Source organism: Gallinula chloropus, assembly GCF_964237585.1.
Source record: "Gallinula chloropus genome assembly, chromosome: 1".
In the NCBI taxonomy this organism is placed as follows: domain Eukaryota; kingdom Metazoa; phylum Chordata; class Aves; order Gruiformes; family Rallidae; genus Gallinula; species Gallinula chloropus.
The window spans coordinates 156,703,884-156,728,340 of NC_140085.1; the positions used below are offsets into that span (position 1 = coordinate 156,703,884).

General features: G+C 36.8%; 1 protein-coding gene across 1 annotated transcript in view; it reads left to right on the forward strand.

Moving 5' to 3' along the window:
• DOCK9 (dedicator of cytokinesis 9) overlaps positions 1-24,457 on the forward strand; it is a gene marked incomplete at its 5' end in the record, with an annotated part of 115,120 nt that overhangs the window by 68,173 nt on the left and 22,490 nt on the right. The window contains 12 exons of the mRNA XM_084269813.1: positions 498-644; positions 1,313-1,396; positions 1,997-2,108; positions 5,204-5,382; positions 6,570-6,686; positions 8,028-8,145; positions 8,953-9,086; positions 12,049-12,163; positions 13,672-13,738; positions 16,253-16,300; positions 18,737-18,780; positions 22,041-22,156. Of these exons, the coding sequence (XP_084125939.1) occupies positions 498-644; positions 1,313-1,396; positions 1,997-2,108; positions 5,204-5,382; positions 6,570-6,686; positions 8,028-8,145; positions 8,953-9,086; positions 12,049-12,163; positions 13,672-13,738; positions 16,253-16,300; positions 18,737-18,780; positions 22,041-22,156 (1,281 nt within the window). The remainder of the gene's footprint in view (positions 1-497; positions 645-1,312; positions 1,397-1,996; positions 2,109-5,203; positions 5,383-6,569; positions 6,687-8,027; positions 8,146-8,952; positions 9,087-12,048; positions 12,164-13,671; positions 13,739-16,252; positions 16,301-18,736; positions 18,781-22,040; positions 22,157-24,457) is intronic.

Here is a 24,457-nt window from a genome sequence, read left to right on the forward strand (position 1 = left end):
ATATTTTTACAGGGATCTTTTATCTTTATATCTATATTTAGAAATAGAACTGGAGATTTTGGAACACAGTTCAAACATAAAGGGATCAAATTGCATCATCATTGATTTATGTGGAGCCTTGACAATGACTTGTTCTGCCTAGGAGTGTTGCATTCAATACAGTTCAAAAAACTATTTCATTATCAAAGTATTCAGAGCACTTGAATGCTTTGGTTTCAATTTTCAGAAAGAAAAGACATAATAACTACAGTTGAAATAGGTTTGTGTCTACATCAGCTTCTCAGCTTCACACCACCATTAAATCCCTTCAGACAAAAGTCAGAATCATGGTTAAAGATAGTAAAATGTACAAAAAAAAATGTTACTTTAAATCGCGAATGAAAAAAATTGAAAACTTTGTTTCCCCTCTACCTGGCAGTTTGTCTGTGTTATCTAAAGTCCTGATATATTTTACTGTTATAAACTATATTAAATATTGTATCTGAATTTGTTTCTAGCTGTTGCGAAACCAGAGGTTTTCCGCTTCCTTTCATCATGCAGTTGAAACAGTTGTGAATATGCTAATGCCACACATCACTCAGAAGTACAGAGACAATCCAGAGGCTTCGAAAAATGCAAACCATAGCCTTGCTGCCTTTATAAAAGTAGGTGCACAAATGACTTGGGCTCTGTGGTTACTTTTTCAGTAATACTACTTCATGGATTTTAAAGAATCTTAAAGCCAACTTTCATAAAATTGATTATGCTTTTAAAGTATTATTCTGTTTCCAAGTTAAAGTGCCTTGAAGTATAATTTGTGTTTTTCTCTAATCAAGAAGACGTGTTCAAATGTTTGAGGTTTTTTAAAAATTAATTTGCATTTTATCAAGAAATGTATGTTTATAATTCTTTTTATTTAAGATCATCTAGGTAACCTTCTAATCCTACAAAAGCTTCATGCATTGAGTAGTGTTCTATTTGCATGCTTTTTATGTAGATGGAGTTTCAGTGCCTTTCCTTTTTCAGGCAGTAAGATCCACTAGGGAGAAAAAAGGATGGGAAATAAAGTAGTAGATATAGCTTGCTAGCAGCATGTTATTTTCATTTCTGTCAAGATGAAGTTCTTATCTTCAAAGTGCTTTTTATCTGCAGTCTGTTTACATTTTGCACTCTAAGGGAAAACTTGGCATTAATAGTTAGTTTGCTTGGTTTATTTGGTTTATATTCAAACTGAAATATCAATAACGTGTTTGGAAAATAAATATATTAAATACAAAAATATAATCATGGACCACTGAGACAGTACTATCTTGGTTTTGCTTGTTTTTCCCAGAGGTGTTTTACTTTTATGGATAGAGGCTTTGTTTTCAAGCAAATCGATAACTACATCAGCTACTTTGCCCCAGGAGATCCAAAGGTACTTGGTGCTTTTAAACAGTTTTTAGGAATTGCCTCTTCTTGATTTATGTGGTTAGATTCCTGCATTAAGTCTTCAGACTTCTTCTCAGTAACATTTGAATTCCCTGCACTGTGCCTAGAGCACTTCCCCTCTCTTGATATTTTGATTCCATCTTCAGTTTCAATTTCACCACCCAGAGTGTGTGTATTGTGAAAGTGGTGGGTGGTAGGGGGTGCAACACTAAGCAGAAATTTTAAGCATGAATGTGAGAAAAGATTTGATAGCTGATAATTTCTGTACATTCATTTACTGTGGTGGTGAAAGCATGTACCAGATGTCTAAAGAATTTCTTCTGTTAGTCTAAACTTTTCTTACACCAATATGTAATACACTAATAAACTTAAATAACTTTTGACAATGGGAACAGTAAATAGAACGATATCCATTGTTAAGTATAAGTTATGATAGAATTATTTTGTATTGATATCTAGAACATGGATGCGTCTATATCCCTCATACTTCAAGACACAGAAATCACCCTTTTGTGTTAAAACCTGTTTTTAATATGTTATTCAAACTATTGCATCATTTATTTATATGTTAAAATTATTTTTGCAGACTCTCTTTGAATTCAAATTTGAATTTCTCCGTGTGGTCTGTAATCATGAGCACTACATACCGTTGAATCTACCGATGCCGTTTGGAAAAGGCAGAGTTCAGAGATACCAAGGTAAATTCTTCTGAAGAATTGCATGATATAATTCTTAGATGTAAACTTGTTATTATTAGATGTGTGTAGATTTTTTAACTATAGGTCTGTGAGATGCTGGAAATCTCAAAATTGTTAAATGGAAACCAAAAGTTGTAATCCTTTCATTTAAACCTCAGTGAATAGTTCAGGTAATCTATCCAAAGTAATTGAAAGATGTTATAAACTACATCCTTGACTCTGCATCCATTTCCTATGAGTAAGTTTGCTTTTTTCCTCATAAGTTAGGTTTAAATTCATTAGCTGCAGGAGCCTGCAGCACTCCTATAGGTAAGTCTGTGCTGTGAGGCTTGGTTTACTTTTAACCTTTTTTTCATACACCTATTCAGGTTAAAAGAGGCCTAAGTAGGTGTGTAGTCCAGCCTCTTGCTCAGGTCACCTCAGGCCTCTTCTCCAGATAGGACAAGCTCAGTTCCCTCAATTTCTCCTCACATGGCATGTGCTTCAGCCCTCTAACTCCCTTGGTGGTCCCCCACTGAACTCACGCTAGGTCTTTCTTGTACGAGTAGGCCCAAATCCTACACATGATACTATATGACATGTCTGACAAATTCCAAGAAAAGTGAAATGAACACTGCCCTTGATATTATACTGGCTATGAACCTGTTGATACATCCCAGTATGCTATTAGCCTTCATTGTTGCCAGGATGCCATGCTAACTCCCATTTAAGCTCCTGTCTACCTGGACTGCTAGGTATTTTTCAGCAGAGCTGCTCCCAAGCTAGTCATTCCACAGCAGGAAGTTTGTCCATCCCAGATGCAGAACTTTGCATTTGTCCTTGCTGAATTTAATTGATGTTGACCCATTCCTGTAGAGTCTAGATTCTTTTGAAATGCTGCCTTGTCCTCTGCTGAATGGTACCCTATCCACTGTCGTGGTTTCACCCCGGCTGAGAGCCGACATCCACGCAGCTGCCTGCTCCTTAAAGGAAAAGAGCAGGGGAAAGGGAAGCGGGGGGTGAGAGGTAAGGCAAGGGAAAAGGAAGGGGCAAATAACCCCAAAACCAAGAAATTAAGAGGCCCATGGGTTGGGATAAGGATAGTTTACTAAGATAACAGAAAGATACAATATAACAATGCTAACAGGACTTTAGAGCAAAAATATATGAAGCTGTTGATACACAATGCAGTTTCTCACCAAACCACACAACTCAGGCCGTGCCACCCAGAGCCGTCCCAGAACCCGACCGTCCCCCAAGAACTGCGTGTCCCGGAGCCGCCCCAGGCCTTCCTCCCGTCAGCCCCCGATATCCTGGGCAGGATGTAACTGGCGTGGAATACTCTCTTTGGTCAGTTGGGTCACCTGTCCTGGCTTCGCCCCTCCTTTCTCATGAAGAGCTGAGAAAGTCCTTGACTGTCTGACAGCAATTAACAACATCAGGGTGTTATCAGCACTACTCCCATTTTACTCTCAAACACAGCATTCCATCCACTGTTACAAATGAATTTAACTCTATCCTGACCAAAACCAGGACATCCACAAACTTGATGAGAATGAGCTCCATCTCCTCTTTTGGGTCATTGATGAAGTAGTATTATGTAGGATAGACCCTGGGAAACTCCTCTTGTAGATGGAGCTAGATGGTCTCTGGTATCACTTTCCATCCAAACCATTCTGTGATTCTATGAATAGCACTAGAGTTTTTATCAAGGTGGTAGAACAAGATTTGGGACTAAGAGCTGATCAGCTGCATAGAACTTGTTTCTGTCTCTGGGTTTTTCAGCCTTCAGGAATGTCTTAGATAATAACACTGCATAAGTATTTCCACAGCAAAGGGACTGAGAGTTCTTGGTTTCGGGGCCCTAGGAAAAGAGTAATGTTAGAGAGAACTGTGTTTCTGATTACACAATAAAGAACAGTGTGAAATGCTGTTCCCTGGCAAGCTAGGAGTTCAGACAGGAAAGACCACCTTTGCCAGATGTGTTTCTGGCTGTTTTGCCATCAAGCAAAAGAGATCTCACTTGATGGGGTTGTCCCTTTAAGTGAGTTAGCAGAAGGGCTGTGAACATCTGTGCTGTTTTATCTATGTTTCTTTCTGACTTAATAGATTCCCTTACTGGGAGAGTTCTTTGAAAAATGAAAGTGCTTTGAGACCAACATTGCGTTTTGATCTTTAATTTAAATTCTTTTGCAATTAACACTGAATATATAAATATTTCTGGGGAAAAAAGAGAATTTTGTTTAATTGTAGCAGAAAAAAATGTCTAGCGTATATATACAGTGCTGGTCTAATTTTCACAGATTCATGTAATAACATTCGTGAAGCATTATTGTGTCCTTTTCTGTACTGATACATTGAGAAGAAATGACTTCACTTAGACTTAACATGTTGCAGATGCTGCCTCTTCATTACTTTTTTACTATAAACTGCAATTATTTGGATCTGTTTTCTTACAGAATATTAACCAAGATCACAGCTGTTAGCAGGCTTTATAGTCTTTACTCATGACAGATACATGTGTAAGGTGATGGAGGAGAAACTTAAAACTGCAGTACAGAAACTTCTTAATCCATGTTTTGCTTGCTGTCTTTGAACTTTACTAACCTGGGACTCAACCACAGACTAAAAATTAAACTCTTCTTCTACCGTAGAGTTAAATTCATGAAAGGTGGAATGTGTGCAACCTTTAAGCACTCTGTATGTTTTCAGTGCTTGAATATAGATTTAGAATTTTAATTTGGAACTATAAGATGCTGGTCCAGGTAAACTTAATGCGAACACTTTTCTATATTGGAGAGTATTTGAAATACTTTTGAAAAAAGATAATGCAATTGGATTTCTCCAGCTTCTGTTGATGGGATATGCATCATTAATGTCTGGTTAATAAATGCATTGTTACACGGTGAATTAGGCTATGGTATATGAATAACTATGATTATATATTATAAATATAGAGATATGTATATATATATACATATCTCTAATGTCTAATCATATATACATATCTCTAATCTCTATAATGTTAAAATAATAGTTCATAATAGTTCACCCTTAAGCTAATCACTAAATTGATTTAAATAATACCTTACAAAGAACTTGTGCTTTACTTCCAGATCTTCACCTGGACTATTCATTAACTGATGAGTTCTGTAAAAATCACTTTTTGGTGGGACTCCTTCTAAGGGAGGTGGGCAATGCATTGCAAGAGTTCAGAGATGTGCGGCAGATTGCTATTAGTGTGCTCAAGAATTTGATGATAAAGCATTCTTTTGATGAGAGATACGCTTCCAGGGTAAGTGTATTTGCTATGCTAGTGGTATAGAATAGTAAAAATTAAGTGTGTGCACATTCTTCTACAAAGAAGCAATGCTCTCTCGCAGTCATTTTGTTCAGACTGTGATGAAAACATGTATTCAAATTGTGTCCTGGCTTGTATCAGAAATAGTGTGGCCAGTAAGTCTAGGGAGGTGATTGTGCCCCTGTACTCAGCATTGGTGAGGCTGGACCTCGAGTGCTGTGTCCAGTTCTGGGCTCCTCACCATAAGAAGGACAGTGAGGTCCTCGAGCGAGTCCAGAGAAGGGCAACCAGGCTGGTGAAGGGGCTGGAGGGCAAATCCTATGGAGGAGCGAACTGAGGGAGCTGGGAATGTTTAGCCTGGAGAAGAGGAGGCTGAGGGGAGACCTTATCACTGCTTATAACTACCTGACAGGAGGTTGTAGAGAGGTGGGGGATGGTCTCTTCAGCCAGGTGACAGGAGACAGGACAAGGGGAAATGGCACAAAGCTGTGACAGGGCAGGGTCAGATGAGATGTTAGGAGAAAATTCTTTGCTGAAAGAGTTGTCAGGGCCTGGGAACAGGCTGCTCAGGGGGGTGGTAGAGTCACCATCACTGGATGTGTTTAAAAAAAGGGTAGATGAGGTACATAGGGATATGGTTTAGCACAGGACAGGAACGGTTGGACTTGATGATCTTAGAGGTCTTTTCCAACCTTGTGATTCTGTGATTCTGTATCAAAATCAATCTGCAAATCCCGTATTTTTACCAGTTGAAAGCAGAAAGCACCTTTAGCATGATAATGTGTTTATTGCACAGTGTAATATAACTGCTGTTCTGCAAGTAATCAGATTTTTATGAATGATTTTAAAGGTCTTTGAGTGATTTTTAATTTTTCTAACTTTTTTTTTAAATCAGGAAAGTATTAATGTACAAAGCTTATTAATTTACTTGGTTAGCCTTAGCTAAAATCACATGAATTTTTTTCTACATAACATTGAAACAGTAAATCAAATTTACTGACCTTCTGTAAGTTAGAATTAAATACAGTAATGATCACTGATTGCCAGAAATGTGGGCTCTGGCTTGGCAAGTACTTATGAAATGGTCCTTTTTGTAATTTCGGAGTGAATACCTTAAAAAATAATTGGTGATTAAAAGTTAAATCTGTAATTTGCTAATGATCTGTTAAACTCCTATTTAGAGCCATCAAGCACGAATAGCTACCATGTATTTGCCACTCTTTGGACTGCTCATAGAAAATGTTCAGCGAATCAATGTTAAAGATGTGTCTCCCTTTCCTGTCAACCCTTCCAGCACTGTGAGTGACCATTTTTATTTGATATTCTCAAATATTTTAGTCATACTTTACTGCTAATGTGTATATGTAACACTGCATACTTCTGGCAAACAAATTGTTTCATAAACTTTAGAATTCTGTGACTTTGTTTTCCTTACTTTTTCTGAGCTTAAAAGCATAGTCAGCCAGTATGGTTTTGGTTGCAGGTTCTCTTGTCCATCTAATTTACATCTAACGTGGTAGTTGGCTGGTTGGGGCCTATATACTGGACACTTACTGATCTCTGCTTGAACCTCTGAAGATATTTTGGAGAATGCTAGCCCACACTGATTACCAACAGCATCATTCCAATGCTGTGTGGTTGTGCTGCCCTCTAACATCTTCCTGTATCTCTGCTGCATGTGCCTATGCTTCAATACAAACTATAGACCACACAGAATTGGACCTGCTGCGTCTTTTTGAGCGTTCCAAGAAGGGCAGCTAAAGAAGCTGAAGGAGCAGTGTGTTTAAAATAAAAAATACCAGTTGCTTCTGTGATTTAATGGCTTTCCTTTTGTATCTATTACCCAGTTTTGATATGCTTTGTGAGAGGAGCTTTCACTAAATGGTCTCCTTTTTTTACTCAGACATTACACTCCTCTTTAGTCTGCCTGCCAGTTTGTACAGATTGCCTCTATTCTGGTAGATCCTGGAGCTGGAGTCACTTGCACATACTTCATTTCTATGCAAGAGGATACTCCCCCGACATAGAACACAGAGAATTTGTTCTGTTCACTAAAATACCAACAAATTCAGTAGTTGCTGCTGAAATAAATGTACCACCAAAAAATGGTTAATTTTCTAGAAATAAGAGGGAAAAAAATTAACCTTAAAGGAGTGTGCTTTTGGAACAACTGCATTGCAAGAGGGATACAGGAAATTTAATTCAAATGGAATTTGTGAAAGTGTATGTAACTGATATAGTTACATACAATTATTGAAGATTTAATTATTAATGTGTTTTATTTTCATCCATATCATGCTGCACTCCATTGGTATTAAGAAAGAAATTCATAATACCCTTCCAACAAAACATTTGGCATTTTGAAATAAAAGTAATTTGGGTCTTTTGAAAATACAGTATTTAAGATTCCATGGAATATTCACTTCTTCAATGTTTTCTGAGGTAACTTAAGTTTTTTAGGCTATTCCAAGCTTATACAAGTATCTGAACATCTCATTCATCTTTTGAGCATATTAGGAATTAACATTTAAGAAGAAAATGTAACAAATACTGCTCTAGAAGGTAAGGTCTGTCATATTCACTAAATCCCTAGCATTGGAAAGCAATAATCATATTTTCCTCTCTTTCCCAAACAGAGCACAAAGGATGATGCACTTACTTTGCCAACTGCTAGTCAGCTGGTAACACCACAAAAATCAGGAAATACATTGGATAACAATCTTCCTAAAGATCTGTTTGGTGTTATCTCAGGCATTGGTAAGCACTTAAAAAATAAAATAATTTTAAAAGGAATCTTGCCTTTTTCATGTGTTCCCAGAAATAACTGTTCTGTGTCTAACTGTGGTTGTTTTCCTTTCTGCTCTTGGATGTTACTGCTACTTTTCATTAACAGAACCCTAATGCAACCAACTGTTCGGTGTGGGGGAGAATTCACACTCTGTATGTGAAATCTTTCTCTCAGGGTCCTTTCAGTTCTGTTTTCTGTTTGAAGCTAAAGCTTTTTCCTGGAGAGCACTGTGTTTTCCCCCGTCTAAGGTGACAGCTCTTGTCTTGCTGCAGGGAAATAGGGGCAGGACTTGCCTTAGTCATGGCAAGAGTCCCATAGTCCAAGGTTATGCCCATGATGTTGGAGACCACCTCTAACTGGAACACTGCTTGTGCACAACCTGTGGGCATGCTCCTCTGTTGTCTCAATGGGGTTTTTCTATTTCTATTTCTATTTCTCATCAATTAAAAAAACCCAAACAGATGAAAAATGAGGAAGGGGAGATTTTTTAATATACATGCTGCTTCTTGTAGATGCCTATGTATTGTTACGTATGGGTTTTATGCATACATATATATATATAGTTGTGCACAAGCATGTGCATGTACAGACAAATATAAATACTTTCCTGAAACTCTAGAATAAGTTTGTCTTCATTGAAAGTAACTAAATAGAATTAATTATTTGCCTTCCAATATATTCATATGGGGTGGTTTTAGAGAACTGGCTAAACTATGGAATGACTTGTTTCAGTATATGTATTGTTTGAGATTGTTACATTGGTTTGGGTTTTTCAGCTTCCCCATACACCACATCAACTCCAAATATCAATAGCGTGAGGAATGCTGATTCAAGAGGCTCTCTAATAAGTACAGACTCGGGAAACAGTCTCCCAGAAAGACACAGTGACAAGAGCAATTCCCTTGACAAGGTAAGGGAACAAAACCAAAATAAAAACCCTGAAGCGTATGCCTAAAACTTCATCTTAATTCTTTTAGGAGTTAATTTCTGTAATCTCCATTGGGAATAGGATTTCTAGAATAACTGCAGAGCAGAATTTTATATAAGTGTTTTCTTGTGCAGGATAATTATCATATGAACTCTTTTTGCATTACATTTATTAAGCTGTTTTGCAGAAAATAGTAAAATATTTTCCACGTAGAGACATAAACAAGTAGTTATTTCCATTGCTAGGGAAGGGCACTAGATGAAGTCTGTATGATTTTGTTTGAGCAAACTGAATTCTAGTTAGGACAGCTTTGATTTTGTGGAGACCTTCACTCCGTCCTGTTATATACCAATTACATGTATCATTTTGAAAATGTTAAAAAACCAGTTCCTGCACTTTCTCTGGGTGATTTCTAGTAGCTTGGCTTTTCTAGAACGTTTCACTTTAAAGCTGTTACAGATTAGGAGCTCTGGCTGCGGTAGCTGTGAGGTATTCAGTCGTGTCTTTCTAGAGCTTGTGTTGCTACTGATCTCGTATCATTTTCTTAGATCTTGTTGTGCAAGTCACAACATGTTAACTTTTTCCCCCTTGACTCTGACATGCCTTCGTGTGGCAGAGAGAGAAGCTTCTCAGAAGGCACTCTGCTCATGCTATGCGCCCCAATGGAGAAGAAGAAGAAAATTCTCACCCTGCCAAGAAAAACCGTGTTACTATGGATTTTTCACTCCTGACAATTCCAGCTTTGCCAGAGAAAATTTTGCATGCCGCTTTCTCTCTTCAGTTACAAGAAGTACTTGGTTTTTGTGCTTGGTATAGTTCAGCTTCTGAGTGAAGTGTGTGAGCAGTAGTTTTGCCGCTTCTTCGCAACAGTTGAATGTCAGGGACAATACGTACAATGTAACCATGTAAAATGCTGTAAAAGGCCAAACCTGGACTAGTTCCTGTACCTGACTTAATCTAAGTATAAAAATCCAGTCAGCTTCAATATCAGCAGAATTTGAGACTTAAGGTCTTTAACCTAAATATATCTAAAGAACGCTGTTGCTAAATGGCAATGCTGTCATCTATTACTTAGCTGTCATGTGGTTAATTATTAATGTGTAGTGTTTTTACCAAGGAAAAGGGTTTTCAAAGGAGTCAACATCCTTTGAAAATTCTACTCTGGTCTGCCAATTTAGGTAACACAGGATTTGTGTTTTGCATGCTGTTAATATTTCCCCTGAATAATACCTAATCCTGGCTTTTTATTTGTTGCTTTCCAAACTTTTTTTTTCTAGATCAGTGCACGTTATCTTTGAATTTTGCTCACTGCTTGTTATCATTGCTGACGAGGCATGGTTTTGTTCTGATTTTTTTTTTCAGAATAATCAATATATATATTATTCTTGTGGAATCAGAATTGGCTGGAAGTATATCAGTTTCTATTTTAACATGTGCATAGTTTTTAGGTTATTGAAGTGATTTTAAATTGGACTATAGCTATGCTCAAGCTTTAGTTTTATCCATGTATGTGTTTAATGATTGACAGCCCCTGAAAGTTTCTGCTCTGCCACCCATTAATTGCCTTCTCTTTTCAGTATCTATAAAGCTGGGCAGTAGTACCTCGACAGTTTGTGAGGTCTTTAGAATCTGCAATAATAAGGTTTATATAGGTGTCAGTTTCTTCCTGAGTTACAGTAACTTCGGTTTTAGGACAGCAGTTCTTCCCTTTTACATGGAATACATTAAAGGGCTCAGCAGTCAATTGATATGTGAAAATGTGAAATGTTCCCTCTTGGATTATCATGCCTCCTGCTTTCAGCAGAAGTGTTCCTGGAAGGGTTGTTCTGTTCTTGAGGTACTGGCACTTCTCACTTTGTTTATGAAACCAAGTGCTTTTTTTCCTCAAGTCATTGTTTTTTATTTGATTTTTTTATTATTTTGCTATGAATATTTTTTTCTGACACTGGTATGTGTCCTTAAAACGATCACAGAGTTAAGATGATCCAACTTCCTTGCTGCACAGATCAATCGTACTCTACGGAGAACTTAGTGTCTGGTTCATTTTTCAGTTGCATAAGTGACCTTGTGTTGGAAGTGAGAATTAGGCATTAAAAGGTCATAATGTATCATTTAAGCAAACATTTATGTAGTATATCCGTAGAATCCTCAGACTGAGGATGTTGTAACACTTGACCGTGAGGAAATTAGTCTTTGCCTGAAGTTCAACTTAAATATTCTCATGGTTGGGATTTTTTCCCTTCTTTTGTGGTACACATTTTGAAAGAGGAGTCATGGTTATTGTTTTTTTTGTCCTTTTTGGATAGACTTTAATGTTGGGTGTTGCTAATTATCTTCCCATGAGTGTAGGAGTTGTATAAACAAATGAATCAGGGAGAAAGTGGTTTTGTTTTGGGTTTTGTTTGCTTGGGTTTGGTTTTTTTTTTTGAGGCAAGGGCAAGTTACATCTCTGTAGTTAATCTGCCAGAGTGCATATTGCTGCCATTCATGTATGTTTTCCTTGGGGTTCTCATGTCTTTAAAGAATTTTATAGAGGCAGGTCTGTCTACAGCTCAGCATAAAGTCTCTTCAAAAGCAAAGGCACATATATGTAGCGTGTATTTTTAAAGCATTTCATCTAAGCAGAAGGAGTGTGCCCAATTTCTACTGTGTGGGTATCTATGTATAATTAGCCTGATTAATAGTCACTGTTCAGTGCTTTTCCGCTTACTCCTCCCTCAAACAAAGCATACAAAGAAGGAAATAAATAAAAGTAGAGAGTCTTAATTTGGTATACTTCTTGTGTGTGATGTGTGTTTTTAGTGATCTGTCTCTACACGAAACATTTTTGTTTCCATTCTGAGATCCTTTTTCTGTTGCAGGAATTAATAAGGCAATTTGAAACACTTGAGTTAATTAGCAGTTTAAGAACTCTTTGGCCAAAATATGTCTGTCTTCTTTTCAGAACCAACAGAGCAGCACTTTAGGAAGTTCTGTAGTTCGATATGACAAACTCGACCAAGCAGAGATCAAAAGTCTGCTCATGTGTTTCCTTCATATTTTAAGAAGTATGTCAGAAGGTAGGTAATTCCACCTATTTTTTGTAAGTTTGAAATATTTTTTTTTTACTTATGTGTGTGATTTTAATAATTCCCAAAATCAGAGTGTTTTAGCTGTATGTACCATGTTGTGCTGCAGTGTACAAAGATATGTGGTTGATCAAACTAAATTTTGATTGAAACCTTGTAAGCATTGAATTTCTATTAGTTCTTCAGAGTGTGAGGTTTACTAAAGGACTTGATAAGAAAACAAATAAATGTTCATGTGTGACTGTGCCATCCGGTTTGGAAAATGGAGTTGAAGAATAGTTCACTGATCAGTAGAAGAGTCTCTGGCAAGTCCACCCTCCATTCTGCAGAACTTCCTGTATGACAGGGAACCAAGTGATTTGATTGTTGTGCATGTTTCAGTTTCTGTAACGGGGATATTGGTGCTTCTTCATTCTCCTGGGATGTCTGTGGGATGATCCTTTGAATTTTTGAGTGTGTCATATTATCCTGGAGAAGGTTTGTGGAAGTATAGAAATACTGTATGAATGGCAGGTCTATTTACTAGGATTGTATAATTCAAAATCATCCCTATCCTTGATCAAGATTTTAAAAAGGAGGTGAGTCTCTTTCGGCAGAAACATTGAGTTTTTCGTTTTGTGCTAAACACATTGAAGGTAGTAAATTATTTTCTGTGCCTGTTTTTATGTTAGTTTCTAAAAATCAAGTTTAGGTAGTACTTACTGAACTCTATTACAGCACTTAGTCAAGAATGAGAATTGAAAGGTTAATAAGTATCCAGTATCCAGCCACACCGTTAGATTTCTAAGTAGTTAAATAGATATTATTTTATGTATTTCAATTGCAAAGAACATAATATTTTTCTGCTATTTTACACTTTAAAATATGTTAAAATTGCCCAGAATTTCCATGAAATTAAAGTTAAAATGTACATAAGCACAGTGGAGTGATTTTTTTGGTCTCATTTCTCCTGGAAGAGAACAAGTGCCAAATAAACTTTGGTACACATCTTTGTAATAGTTTTGAATTTGTTGGCTAATTTTGAACATTTTTGGCAAAAATATAGCCATTTTTGAAATTTATGCAAATAAATCTGAGACCCATGCTGAAAAACTACACATAGTAAAGTTTTATAAATTTAAAAAAAAAATACGTTGAGACCAGTCTATGAGATCGTAGGTTATAGAACTTAAGATTCCAGAGGGTTCTCAAGTCATACTTTTAGAACACTGGAATCATTACTGAGTGCAGAATTGCTGCTATTTAAAATATGAAATTGCATGGGAATATTGTGTATTCATTACAAGCACTTGTAGAAAGTCATTTGGGGAATTATGTGCATTTGTGTATAATCAGCCTCAAGGAAAACTTTAAATGGGGTTATCTGTAACCCACAAGTAAATTTTAGATTCTCTGATTCCTCGTTATCTGAAATCTAAGAGCTGTTGTTAACTCTTGTACTTCATAGTTTTCTGTGTTTGCTGCCTCTGTTTTATGTTTAATATTTTTCATTTTCCTAGATGCATTGTTTACATATTGGAACAAGGCTACAAAAGCTGAACTCATGGACTTTTTCACCATTACAGAGTAAGATTTTTGTTGAGCTTATCATAAAGTCGTGCATTTTGCTGTGCAGTTAAAAATATGAGTGTGGATATAAGTGTACATATAGGCTTTTATTTATTTGTTTGAAAAAAGAATGCTATCTTGGTCGGCTTAGAAGTCCTTGACTTGATGAACGTAATTGCATGTCTGTCCAATTCATGATAGTTTCTGGAATTAGGCTCTACAGAAGTGATCTCAGGAAGTTCCTAAACAGTGATAGTGCTCAGAATATTTCTGTGCTCGTTGAACAGGAACCAACTGTCTTGTTGACCTGTCTGCATTAAAATGCTTCTTGTAAAGTTGCTGTGGTTTAACCCAGCCAGCAGCTAAAACAACCACACAGCCATTCCCTGGCTTCCCCCTCACCACTGGGATAGAATTAAAAAGATAAAAAGGTGGAGATAAAGACAGTTTAATAGGACAGAAAAGGAAGATAAGTAGAATGATAAAAGAATATGCAAAACAAGTGATGCCCAGCACAATTTCTCTGCTAGTTCCAGAGCTCTGCCACCTGCCTGCCAACTCTTCCCGTTATGTATGGAGCATGATGTCATATGGCATAGACCATGCCTTTGGCCAGTTGGGGTCAGCTGTCCTGGCTGTGTCCCCTCCCAGCTTTTTGGGCACCCCTTGCCTCTTCTCGTTGGCAGGGCAGTGTGGGAAGCTGAGAAGTCCTTAACTGCTTGGCAATAACTGAAAACATCAGTGTGTTAACAGGGACAGAACTGAACAAATAAATGAGTGTTCTTAGTAGACTCTGAACCCAAAGGTATAAATGGTACAGAATCAGGATGAGCAGTATTTTGCCATTAGAGACTTCTTATTTAAAGGCAGGTTAGTATTGATTTGTAATCAAATCAGTAATCTCAAATTACTAATTATCAGAGATGATTTCCATCACAATAGCAGTGTATGCAATACAGAATAAAATTTCCATTTCTTTAGTGTAGTGGATGGTGTCATATTTGCTTGAACTGGAGCAGGAACAAAGCTTATAACAGTCAACTTCTTCAATTTTAGGAGTATTTTGCCAATGCAAAGAGCATTTATTTTGATGATGATTTTTATTAATACAGGTCATGACAGTACTTTCTCCTGGACTCAGTAAGACAGGGTTTCTGGTAGCTAGGTAGTCTCCATGAAATTAACTTTTTCTGAAAAACTTGGAATCTAAAAAAACCCAAGATACCAGAAACGGAAATTAAGGTTTGTTTGCTAATAGAATAATTAAAGAATAAGTAATCTGGGGGAGGCAAGCACCATTCTGACTCCACAGCGTGGAGACAGCTAATCTACTTAAGGTCTGAGTACAAAGAGCTGCAGAGATTATTTGCCAGTCTCCTCCCTCATTCACAACTGACACATGGAAGAGAAAGCCTGAAAACTGGGTTTAAAGAAGAACATCTAGAACATTCTTGTAAAGAAGAGCTTCTAGAACATTCTTTCCCAAGGAACAAGGAAAGTTGCATTAAGTGTTCTGAATTATCAGGATCATCACTAACAGTGGGAAAAGAGTCAAATAATTATTACAGCTTCCATTCACACCATTTTTCTTGATTCGAAAGTGTAACTTGTAGTTTATTAGTCATCACTACTTACCAGTAATGAAGACATGCAGTGGCACCTGACAAATTAGGTTGTGTGTTCAACTTTCATGCTGGATCTGAACCAGTAGTGTTATTAAGATTCTTTAAAATAAAACATCATATTGAAATACTGATCTATTTTTAATTAAAAAGTATCTTTTTGGTATGTGTCTTTATAATCATCTTATTGTAAAATCAGATTTCCTTTATAAAATAGTTCTGTTGGAAACCCTGTTGTTCTTATCCTGGAATCTGGAGCCCTTAAGAAAACAAACAAAAAAAAACAACCCAAAAAAACCCCAACCTGTAAACAAGAGAGTTTAGGCCAAGGGGAAGAAAACAAAATGTATTCCCCTTCTTTTGAACCCGTATGCACATTTTGCAGAGTTGTGTGTACATATGTAAGGTACTTCATTGCTACTTGGCCTGGGGTGCTGTGGGCCGCATTCCACACAAGTTTTGTCTGTCATAGCTGAGGCTAAACATTTTTTCTCTATAAATACTAAAAATCTACACAAGTTGAAGCGCTTGAACTCACTGTTTAGCCTTTTCTAAGGTGCTTTGTGTGTTGGCCATTTCGCCTTCCTGCCTTGTTGCCCTTAGACTCCCCCAAGCTGTTTTGCTCTAGGAGCATTGCGATTGGTGTGCTCTGGAGGCAGCCTCTGTGCTTCTTGCTGTTAACTCCAGTGTGCCCCAAACAACCACCATCTGTGACTGGTTTCAGAAGAGCCATGCTTGCCTTTAGTTGGCTTGGGGACTGGAGGGGAATTTTAAGAACGGGAGAAAAAGTAATTTTGTAATGTAAGAGTTTAAAAGTTAAGCAAAAAGAATAGTTGGATAATTCCAACGTGCATTAATCCAGAAAATATTGGTTTAAGTGTTGCTTCTCTGACTTATGTGTTCTCTGCAGAGTGTGCTTACACCAGTTCCAGTACATGGGAAAACGCTACATAGCCAGGTACTGTGTGGAATTTAAATTTCACTGTGTTGTTCACCAAGAATAATAACACAAACAATGGATATGCCTTGAATCTCTGTTACAATTGAATTGCATGAATAGAAGAGCTGCTGTAATGATACCATAACAGTTAAGAAGTAACTGGTTACTATATTAACAAACCTGTATCCTGCCTGTGCCTGGTGTCTGTTTAAGAATGATGTGTGCGTGTGTGTTGTGTTTATTATCAATTACTTTAAAATCCACCCTTTAAATACTATCTTTTATAGCATTTTTTTTCCTTGAAAAAATGTCTTTGGGGAAGAAATTTTATGATTTGTTTTGCTTATTCACTTGACTGTAAAACCATATCAGTTTTAGAAATTTTACACAGTTTTTACTGTGAAAGGTGAGTAGTGACCATTCCAATGCTGCTGGGTTTTGAAGTACTTATAGATACCTGTACATTCCCGTTGAAGGCTGTTTAGGAGAAAATCTGTGGGAGTCAGAAACATACACTAAATTCTTTGAATATCTTTGCATTGATTCATTTTCTAATGCAAAGTATTTTTAAATAGAGTAAAATACAGACAGTTTTTTAGGCCTTACACTGTGGTTGATGTGTTAATGCTGTTAGAATTAAATGTGTGAGGTTGAAATAATGACCTTCTTGAACTCACTGAGAAAGTTGTTGCTGACTGATGGTGATGCATTCTAACTAAAATGTTAGAATTTTGGTTTTAATTTAAATTTAATGGTATGTAACTATCTTCTTGGAGATTTTTTAAATAAAACTACTCTCATCTCTGTTCACCTACATTAAAAAAATAATCAAGGGCCAAAGTAAATCCAGCTTTCTTAGGGTTCAGATTATAAACTTTGTGTTTAAATATACTTCAAATTCTGGGTTTACAGGAGTCTGTAGTTTTCAAGCTTTTTGTAAAAATACCTTCAAAATCATTTGTTTGAACAGTTTCTAGAGAAGACTGCCACATCTCCTTTTTATTTACTGATCCTTTAGTCTGTATACTGCATGTATGTTAGCACCAAAACCATTAAGCTATAGAAATCTGGTGTTCTGCAGGGATACTGAATTTAAAACAAACAAACAAACAAGTAGCTTTCTAGTCTTTCCCATTGTCATTACACTGAAATATATCACAGTCGATGCGTGTGCTCTGAAAATACACCAATGACAGAGAATAAAAGGAAACAGGGAATTCTGTAATTCAAGCACTGGTTTTCATTTTTCATCAGCTCTGGTGGTGGTACACAATAGGAAGTTAGCCTGTACTGATTGCTAACACAGATCACTTTTCTGTTTCCTTCACTTGACTGCTGCAAGTTTAACAAAGTATATGGCTCTTCTCCCTTCCTGCTTGGGTAAGATGTACATGATTAATACCTCCATTAATTCCCACCTTCCTGTTGCACGTATGCTTTCTAATGGTACTGCTGTGTGTCTTTCTAACTCCTCTTCTAAAATTTTTGGAATCAGAGGATTTGGTTTGGGGTTCTGAATATTTTCAGAAATATTTGTGTTCTCAAATATTTATGTTCCCTAAAGCTCTGAAGTAAATTTGGCACTTCAAGAGCGACTGCTTATGTGCTTTTGCTTTCGTGCTTTGAGGTTTTTAGAGTTTGCCATCGTGCTTTTTTTTTTTTTAAGCTACCTATTTTTGTTTTATAAATAAAACAGTAAATGGGTTGCATTATAATTCTTTCTCTAAAACTTCTTGTGCTTAACTAACGCTTCCTCTCTTGCTGCAGTTTGACATGTCTAACTTTTGCTTCTATCCCATTTCACCCATCTTGCAGGAACCAGGAGGGGTTGGGATCCATAGTTCATGATCGAAAATCTCAGACATTGCCTGTTTCCCGTAACAGAACAGGAATGATGCATGCCAGATTACAGCAGCTGAGCAGCCTGGATAACTCTCTCACTTTTAACCACAGTAAGTCTCATGACATGATAACATTCATCATCCTCATCCAGTACCACAACACCAGAGACAGGTCCCAGAGCCACACCAGTGCGTTTCAATGACTGTTATTGTTCTAGGTCAAACGTGTAGCTGGAATCAGTCGATGGTCTGTTCCCTGCTGTATGACAGAATAATCAATGCTGGCTGATGCCATAACATGGAACATGGTTAACCACAGCGTATTTTAAAATTGTACTTTAATTATATGCACTTCAACTTTGTGGTGCACTTAGTTACACAATTTACTTATTGTGTACTTATTGTTACTGAACCTCGGTTTTTTCACTGCACTTCATCTCATAAATGATTAGTCTAAAAGTAAAAGTATGCTGTCTGACCATATCTCCATGCTTTGACATCCCCTAAGGACAAATAAGTTTTGTAGAACTTCTATGGAGCTTGTGAAGCCCATGATTTGATTTGTCTAGGAGTGAAAAAGCGTCCAATAATGAAGTGATTTTTCTGTTTTCAGTGTGAGAAAGATATCAAGTATTCTTGGAATTTCTGTAGACAATGGTAAGATTTAATCAGGTTGAAGTCAGCTTGTGTAAGACTGCTGTATTGAAAACTAAATCTGCTTGTGGCCTATCTTTTTAAATATGCTGCTCTTAAACTGCAAATATACTGTATGTAAAGTATTCTGAAACACCGTTTTCCAATGTCCAGCTTCAAAAAACAATGAAACTGGTTGACTAATCCAGTAAAATACAACATTGGTACTGACTGAAAAGAATGGTGTGCAGTAAAGCAATTATTTGAGTTAAATATATGTTCACTGTGTTCATCCTTTTATTTCCCAAAGCATATCTAACTGTCCTTTAAAATCTTTTAGCTCGTTATCTGTAATATAAAGCACCAGTTAGTCTAATTGCACAAGGCTTACCACATCTAGTGGAAGGCAGGAAAAAACATAATTATGAACATGTCTGTTTAAATGCATTCACATATCTGTTTAAATTTAAGAAATGCAATTACTGGTTTAAAAAATGTCCGAAAACTATAGAGCTGTACAAATTACATTTTTTTTTGTAATCAGTCTGCTACTGATGAATCATCATTTCTAGATGGTTTTGGTATACAAAAGGAAAAGACTACACATTCAGTAAGGTAAAAACCTTTGTAGATTAAGACTAATTTTTTTAAAAAAAATATGTGGGAATGAAATAACACTGCTGTTTATGGGCCCTGTGCAAAGAGATTTCATACTCCCAGAACTACAATTTTTACTGATTTTTAGGAAACAGCGAGCTGAAAGATTTTAATAAATGCATGCTTATGTAAAAAAGAGACTTTCTGTTCTTTTTCCACTGAAGGAAGTTATGAAGGAAAGTGTTTCATGCAGATAATTTTGTGTAAAGTGATAACAATTCTTTTTGTAATTTTGGACTTGCAATCAATATCAGGATTTAACATCTCCTACTGACCAAGGTTTTACAAAGGGAAAATATGTTGCTGTAAAAGCCATGTCAAATGTGAAATTGACTGTTACATCTTTGGTCCTCTTCTTGTCTAACTTCTAGTTTTGTTTAAGTGATGGTCTGTCTATGTCATGTATCCAAGGTAGTTTTCAGAACTTTAATAGATCTTGTAGGTATCCTGTATGGAATGCATACAGGAAGGATGGACCTGGTGGAAATAGTTGCTTTACTTGTTTCTGATATAATTATTCTTCGGCAAGATACTTGTCTATAAATGTATGTTATAAACTTAATTTCTCACTTTCTGATAATTTAAATAAGGAGTAGAACTGAAGCAATGGTGTAAGTGATAATTCACATCTCTGAAGAATTTTGGTATAGTTTTGTGCCTAAGTGTGAAAGAAATTAAACCCTTTGGTTAGATTTCTAAAGCATCTCAATACGAATGACAAGAATGTAGTTTTGTACGTGTATAGTTGGGTCTGGAGAGGACAGGAGGATGCTCAGTAGAACAGTGACATGCAAACATACTGAAAGTTGTATACAATTCTATAACTGTTGTCAATCTGGATGTCATTAGAGAGTATCCCATTTTCAGTGTGCTTAGATAGATTTAAATCCAGCTACTCTGCAGTACTGTGAATGCATAGGTGTGTGTTCATGTGGGTGCTCAGGCAGATGTCCATACTATGTGTGGGAATTGTACTTCCATAGTTTCTTGTTAAGTTGCATGTGAAAAATGAGGTCCAGTATGTTGGTTATCCATGAGGAATACAATATTAGCAGCTCTGAAGTAACAGGAAATTGAGACAAAGATAGTTGTTCACACATCTGTGGAAAAAACACTGCTGAGACAGTCTTTTAACTCAACCCAATTGAGTGTTCCTTTAAATTAGCACCCTGCCCCAAACTTCTGTCTCTAGTAAAAATATTGCAGGGCAATCGATCAGTGACTTGTTTGTTCTAAACTATTTACATGAAGAACAAAATTTGAACTGTTGGGAGTCCTGTCCATTGACTACAACTTTTACTTAGTAATTATCATAAACCTTGCAAATCTCTTATATGGAACAGCAAATTATTTCTCTAAACAGTATTTCCCCTGTCACCAGTGCAATTCTCAAAATAGTTGTCGTCTCTTGATATCTTCAGCATTACTAAAGCTACAGGCTGACTTTAGGATTTATGGTCACCCAAAGGTGATTCCTATGAAAAAGGATTTTTCTTTTAATTTCCACGAGGAAAAGAACAATTTTCCAAATGAAAAATATTTGGCAAACAGCTGTTGTCTTAAAATGTGCTTTTAAATTCCAGTTGTTTCTTCCATTGTTATGGAAGTGAAGGACATAGGTGCATTGAAACCACAAAGAAAATGCATGGGGCGAGGAAGAGAATGCAAAGGATGACAGGAAAGAGCTGTGTGCTTCCTAACAGAAAGGACATATAAATCCAAAGAAACTGGTAGTTATGGATATACATGCGTAGTTCATCCAGGGGAGCAAGAAGTGGCCAGATGTCGTTCTAAAAGAACATGTAGTTTCTTCTGTTCTGTTGAAGTTTGTCATGCCTGTCATTGAATTAGTGGTGCAAAGTTGACTGTGAATCTAACACACAATTGTTAGCCAGACCAATATTTTATAAAACAACCAGAGCACATATTTCAGCCTGGTTCTAAAGATCACATTAGGAAACATAAACAACATTTCCTGCTTCAGCACTGGTTATAATGTTTTTTTAATTATTTAAATACGGTACAGTATGAGCTATATAGTGTAGTATGGAGCTAGAAGCAATAAAATACTTTGATTAAATAGTTATTGCATGGTATTGCTACAGAGCAGAATTAATTACTTGGGTCTTCAGATGCATGTAAGTACATGATTGTATTCCTTCAGCTCTGTATTTTTTCAGTGGTTGACTTTTGATTGACTCTGAGATCATTTTAACACTGCTAAATTACCCGTACATATTTTCAGTAGTAACTCCATCCTATTGCAGTACTTACTTTAAGAATATATATGTGTGTATATATAAAACTCTGTACACTTTAACATATGTACAAGTGTATATATACATGCACATATGTATGAAACATCAGGCATTTATTATTTAAACTGTTTAATGCTTCTACTATTGACGTACTTAATATGTTCTATACTCTTGTGCAGAGTATGCTAGAATAATTATATGCACATATTTGAAAATTTAAATGCATATGAATTATTTTCCTGTGTTGAATACTAACTTCTGTCAAGCTTCTTACTTGTTAATCTTTTCCTAGTTCAGCCAGTCTTTTGGAAATAAGGAACATTTAAATAAGTATATCCAGTACTTATATTTCCTTTGGAATTTCTATAGGCTATGGCCATTCAGATGCAGATGTTCTTCACCAGTCTTTACTCGAAGCAAATATTGCCACTGAAGTTTGCCTTACAATTCTGGATACTCTGTCACTATTCACAATGGCTTTTAAGGTTTGTTCTTCCTTTAGTGTTAACATCTCCCATAATTGTTTTTCAGAAAAAAAAATAAATTGAAGCAATATTTATATTTTATAGTCTAGTAATATAGCATTGTATTTTTAGCATTTCTAGCATTGTACTTCATCCTTGTCTCATGTAGAAGCTAATAACCTCTAGCAGCAAAATGCTTTGGCTTCAGTTACACGTTGCATACAGACTCCTCACTGATCAGCAGTAACCTGTGGGAAAAGCTCTTTCCCTGTCCTAACTTCCTAAAAATATTTGTAGAAACTTCAGCATCTACCTATTATTAGTGGTAAAACAGACTTTTAAAGGCCACATGGGGTGAAAGATGTATGGCAAAACCATAAATGGTAATTGGACACTATCAGACTTTTGTATTGAATTTGGTGGCTTCTTATAATCAGCCACTGATTAATTAACAGTATTTTGTGTGAGCTCCTTTTCTATAACTATATTTCAATTTGTCCACTAATAAGACTTCTTTTTGGTTTTATCATTTGTATCCTGCGGAATCTTCTTATAGCTCACTTGAATACCCTCCTGTCTGTCTCTCTGAGCTCTTCCAAACATTAAAGGTGAAGCTATAAAAAACCAAAATGGTAACTCTAACTTCCCTTCTCATTAGGGCATTGTATTGAGATACATACTTGAAGATTCAATTAATGTCTTATCTTTAATCTAGTTGTGAAAACATGAGCTTATTTATGAGACTGCTTTTATTAGTAATTTAATTAAATAGAATTTAACACCAGTTCTGTCTGCAGACTTCATGACAGAATTGAAAATGAAGATACCTCATTATAAAGATTTAAAGAAGAATGAACACTAGTCTTGTAGTTATCAGCTGCACATCACACTTGGAATGACAGTCCAAGTTTATCTGTATGCAGTACGTTGAGAAAGTAGGTAAGAGTAGACCAGAATAGTCCACAAGAGCCAAACAAAACAGGTCAGAGAATCAGGAGCTGCAGTTCAATCAACTACACTAAAATAAATAAAAAATAGGATCATGAGATGGTTTGGGTTTGAAGGGACCTTAAAGATCATCTAGTTCCAACCCCGGCAGCCATTCTTAGGGACATTTTTCACTAAATCAGGTAACTCAAAGCCCCATGCAACCTGATCTTGAAAGCTTCCAAAGATGGGACATTCTCAACTTCTGGGCAACCTGTTCCAGCATCTCACCATCCTCACTGTTAAAAAAAATGATTCCTCCTTAAGTACAATCTGAACCTACCATTTTCCGCTTTCAGTTTTCAAACTGTTGCCCTGTATCCTCTCACTAGAGGCTTTGCTAAAAAAATCTCTTTCCAACTTGCATGTAAGGAAGGCCACAGTGAGGTTTCCCCAGAGCCTTCTCTTCTTCAAGCTGAACAAGCCCAACTCTCAGCCTGTTTTCATAGGAGAGATGCTCAAGGCCCCTGACCATTTTCGTAGCTTTCCTGTGCACCTACTCTAATGTGTCCTTGTCTTCCATGTACTGGGGGCCACAGAGCTGGATGCAGTACTCCAGGTGGGGTGTCACGAGAGAAGAGTAAAGGAGGAGAATCACTTCTCTTGACCTGCTGGCTGTGCTTCTTATTATGCCGTCCAGGATCCAATTAGCTTTGTGCGTGCTGATTGCAGACTCATGTCCATTTTTTCGTCCATCAGTATCCCCAAGTCCTTCTCCACAAGGCTGCTCTCAATGCATTCATCCCGTGGCCTATATTTGTACTGGAAATTGCCCCAGCCCATATGCAGGGCCTTGTTCTTGGCCTTGTTCAGCTACTTAAGATTCACACAGGCCTGCTTTTCAAACCTGTCAAGATCCCTCTGGATGGCACATTATAAGGAAGCTTCTAGCAAATCAGCTGCACGATTCCCCTTGGTATTCTCTGCAGATTTGCTGAGGGTGGTCTCACAGTGTTGTGGATGAAAATGTTAAAACAGTATTGGTTTCATTATGCACCCTTGAGGGACAGCACTCATTACTAGTTTCCACTTGGATTATGTAACTCTCTGGGTGTGACCATCTAGCCAGTTCCTTATCTTTCTAACAGTCTGTCTGTCAAACCAATATGTTCCTAATTTAGGAATTCTCTAGAAATTCCACCTGCTCTAGGTGGTTTTAGTGAACTACCTGCCTCTGATGTTGGGATATCTCAGGAAAGGATATTCTGTTGATTCCGTTGTAAGGATAGGGGCTTGTAAAACAACGTTTCATTGTTTTGCTGTAAATCTGGAAGTAGTAAGCCACACCATCATTTAGAACTTGCTGTTAGGTGTTTAGGCTTCAGTCATCAACAG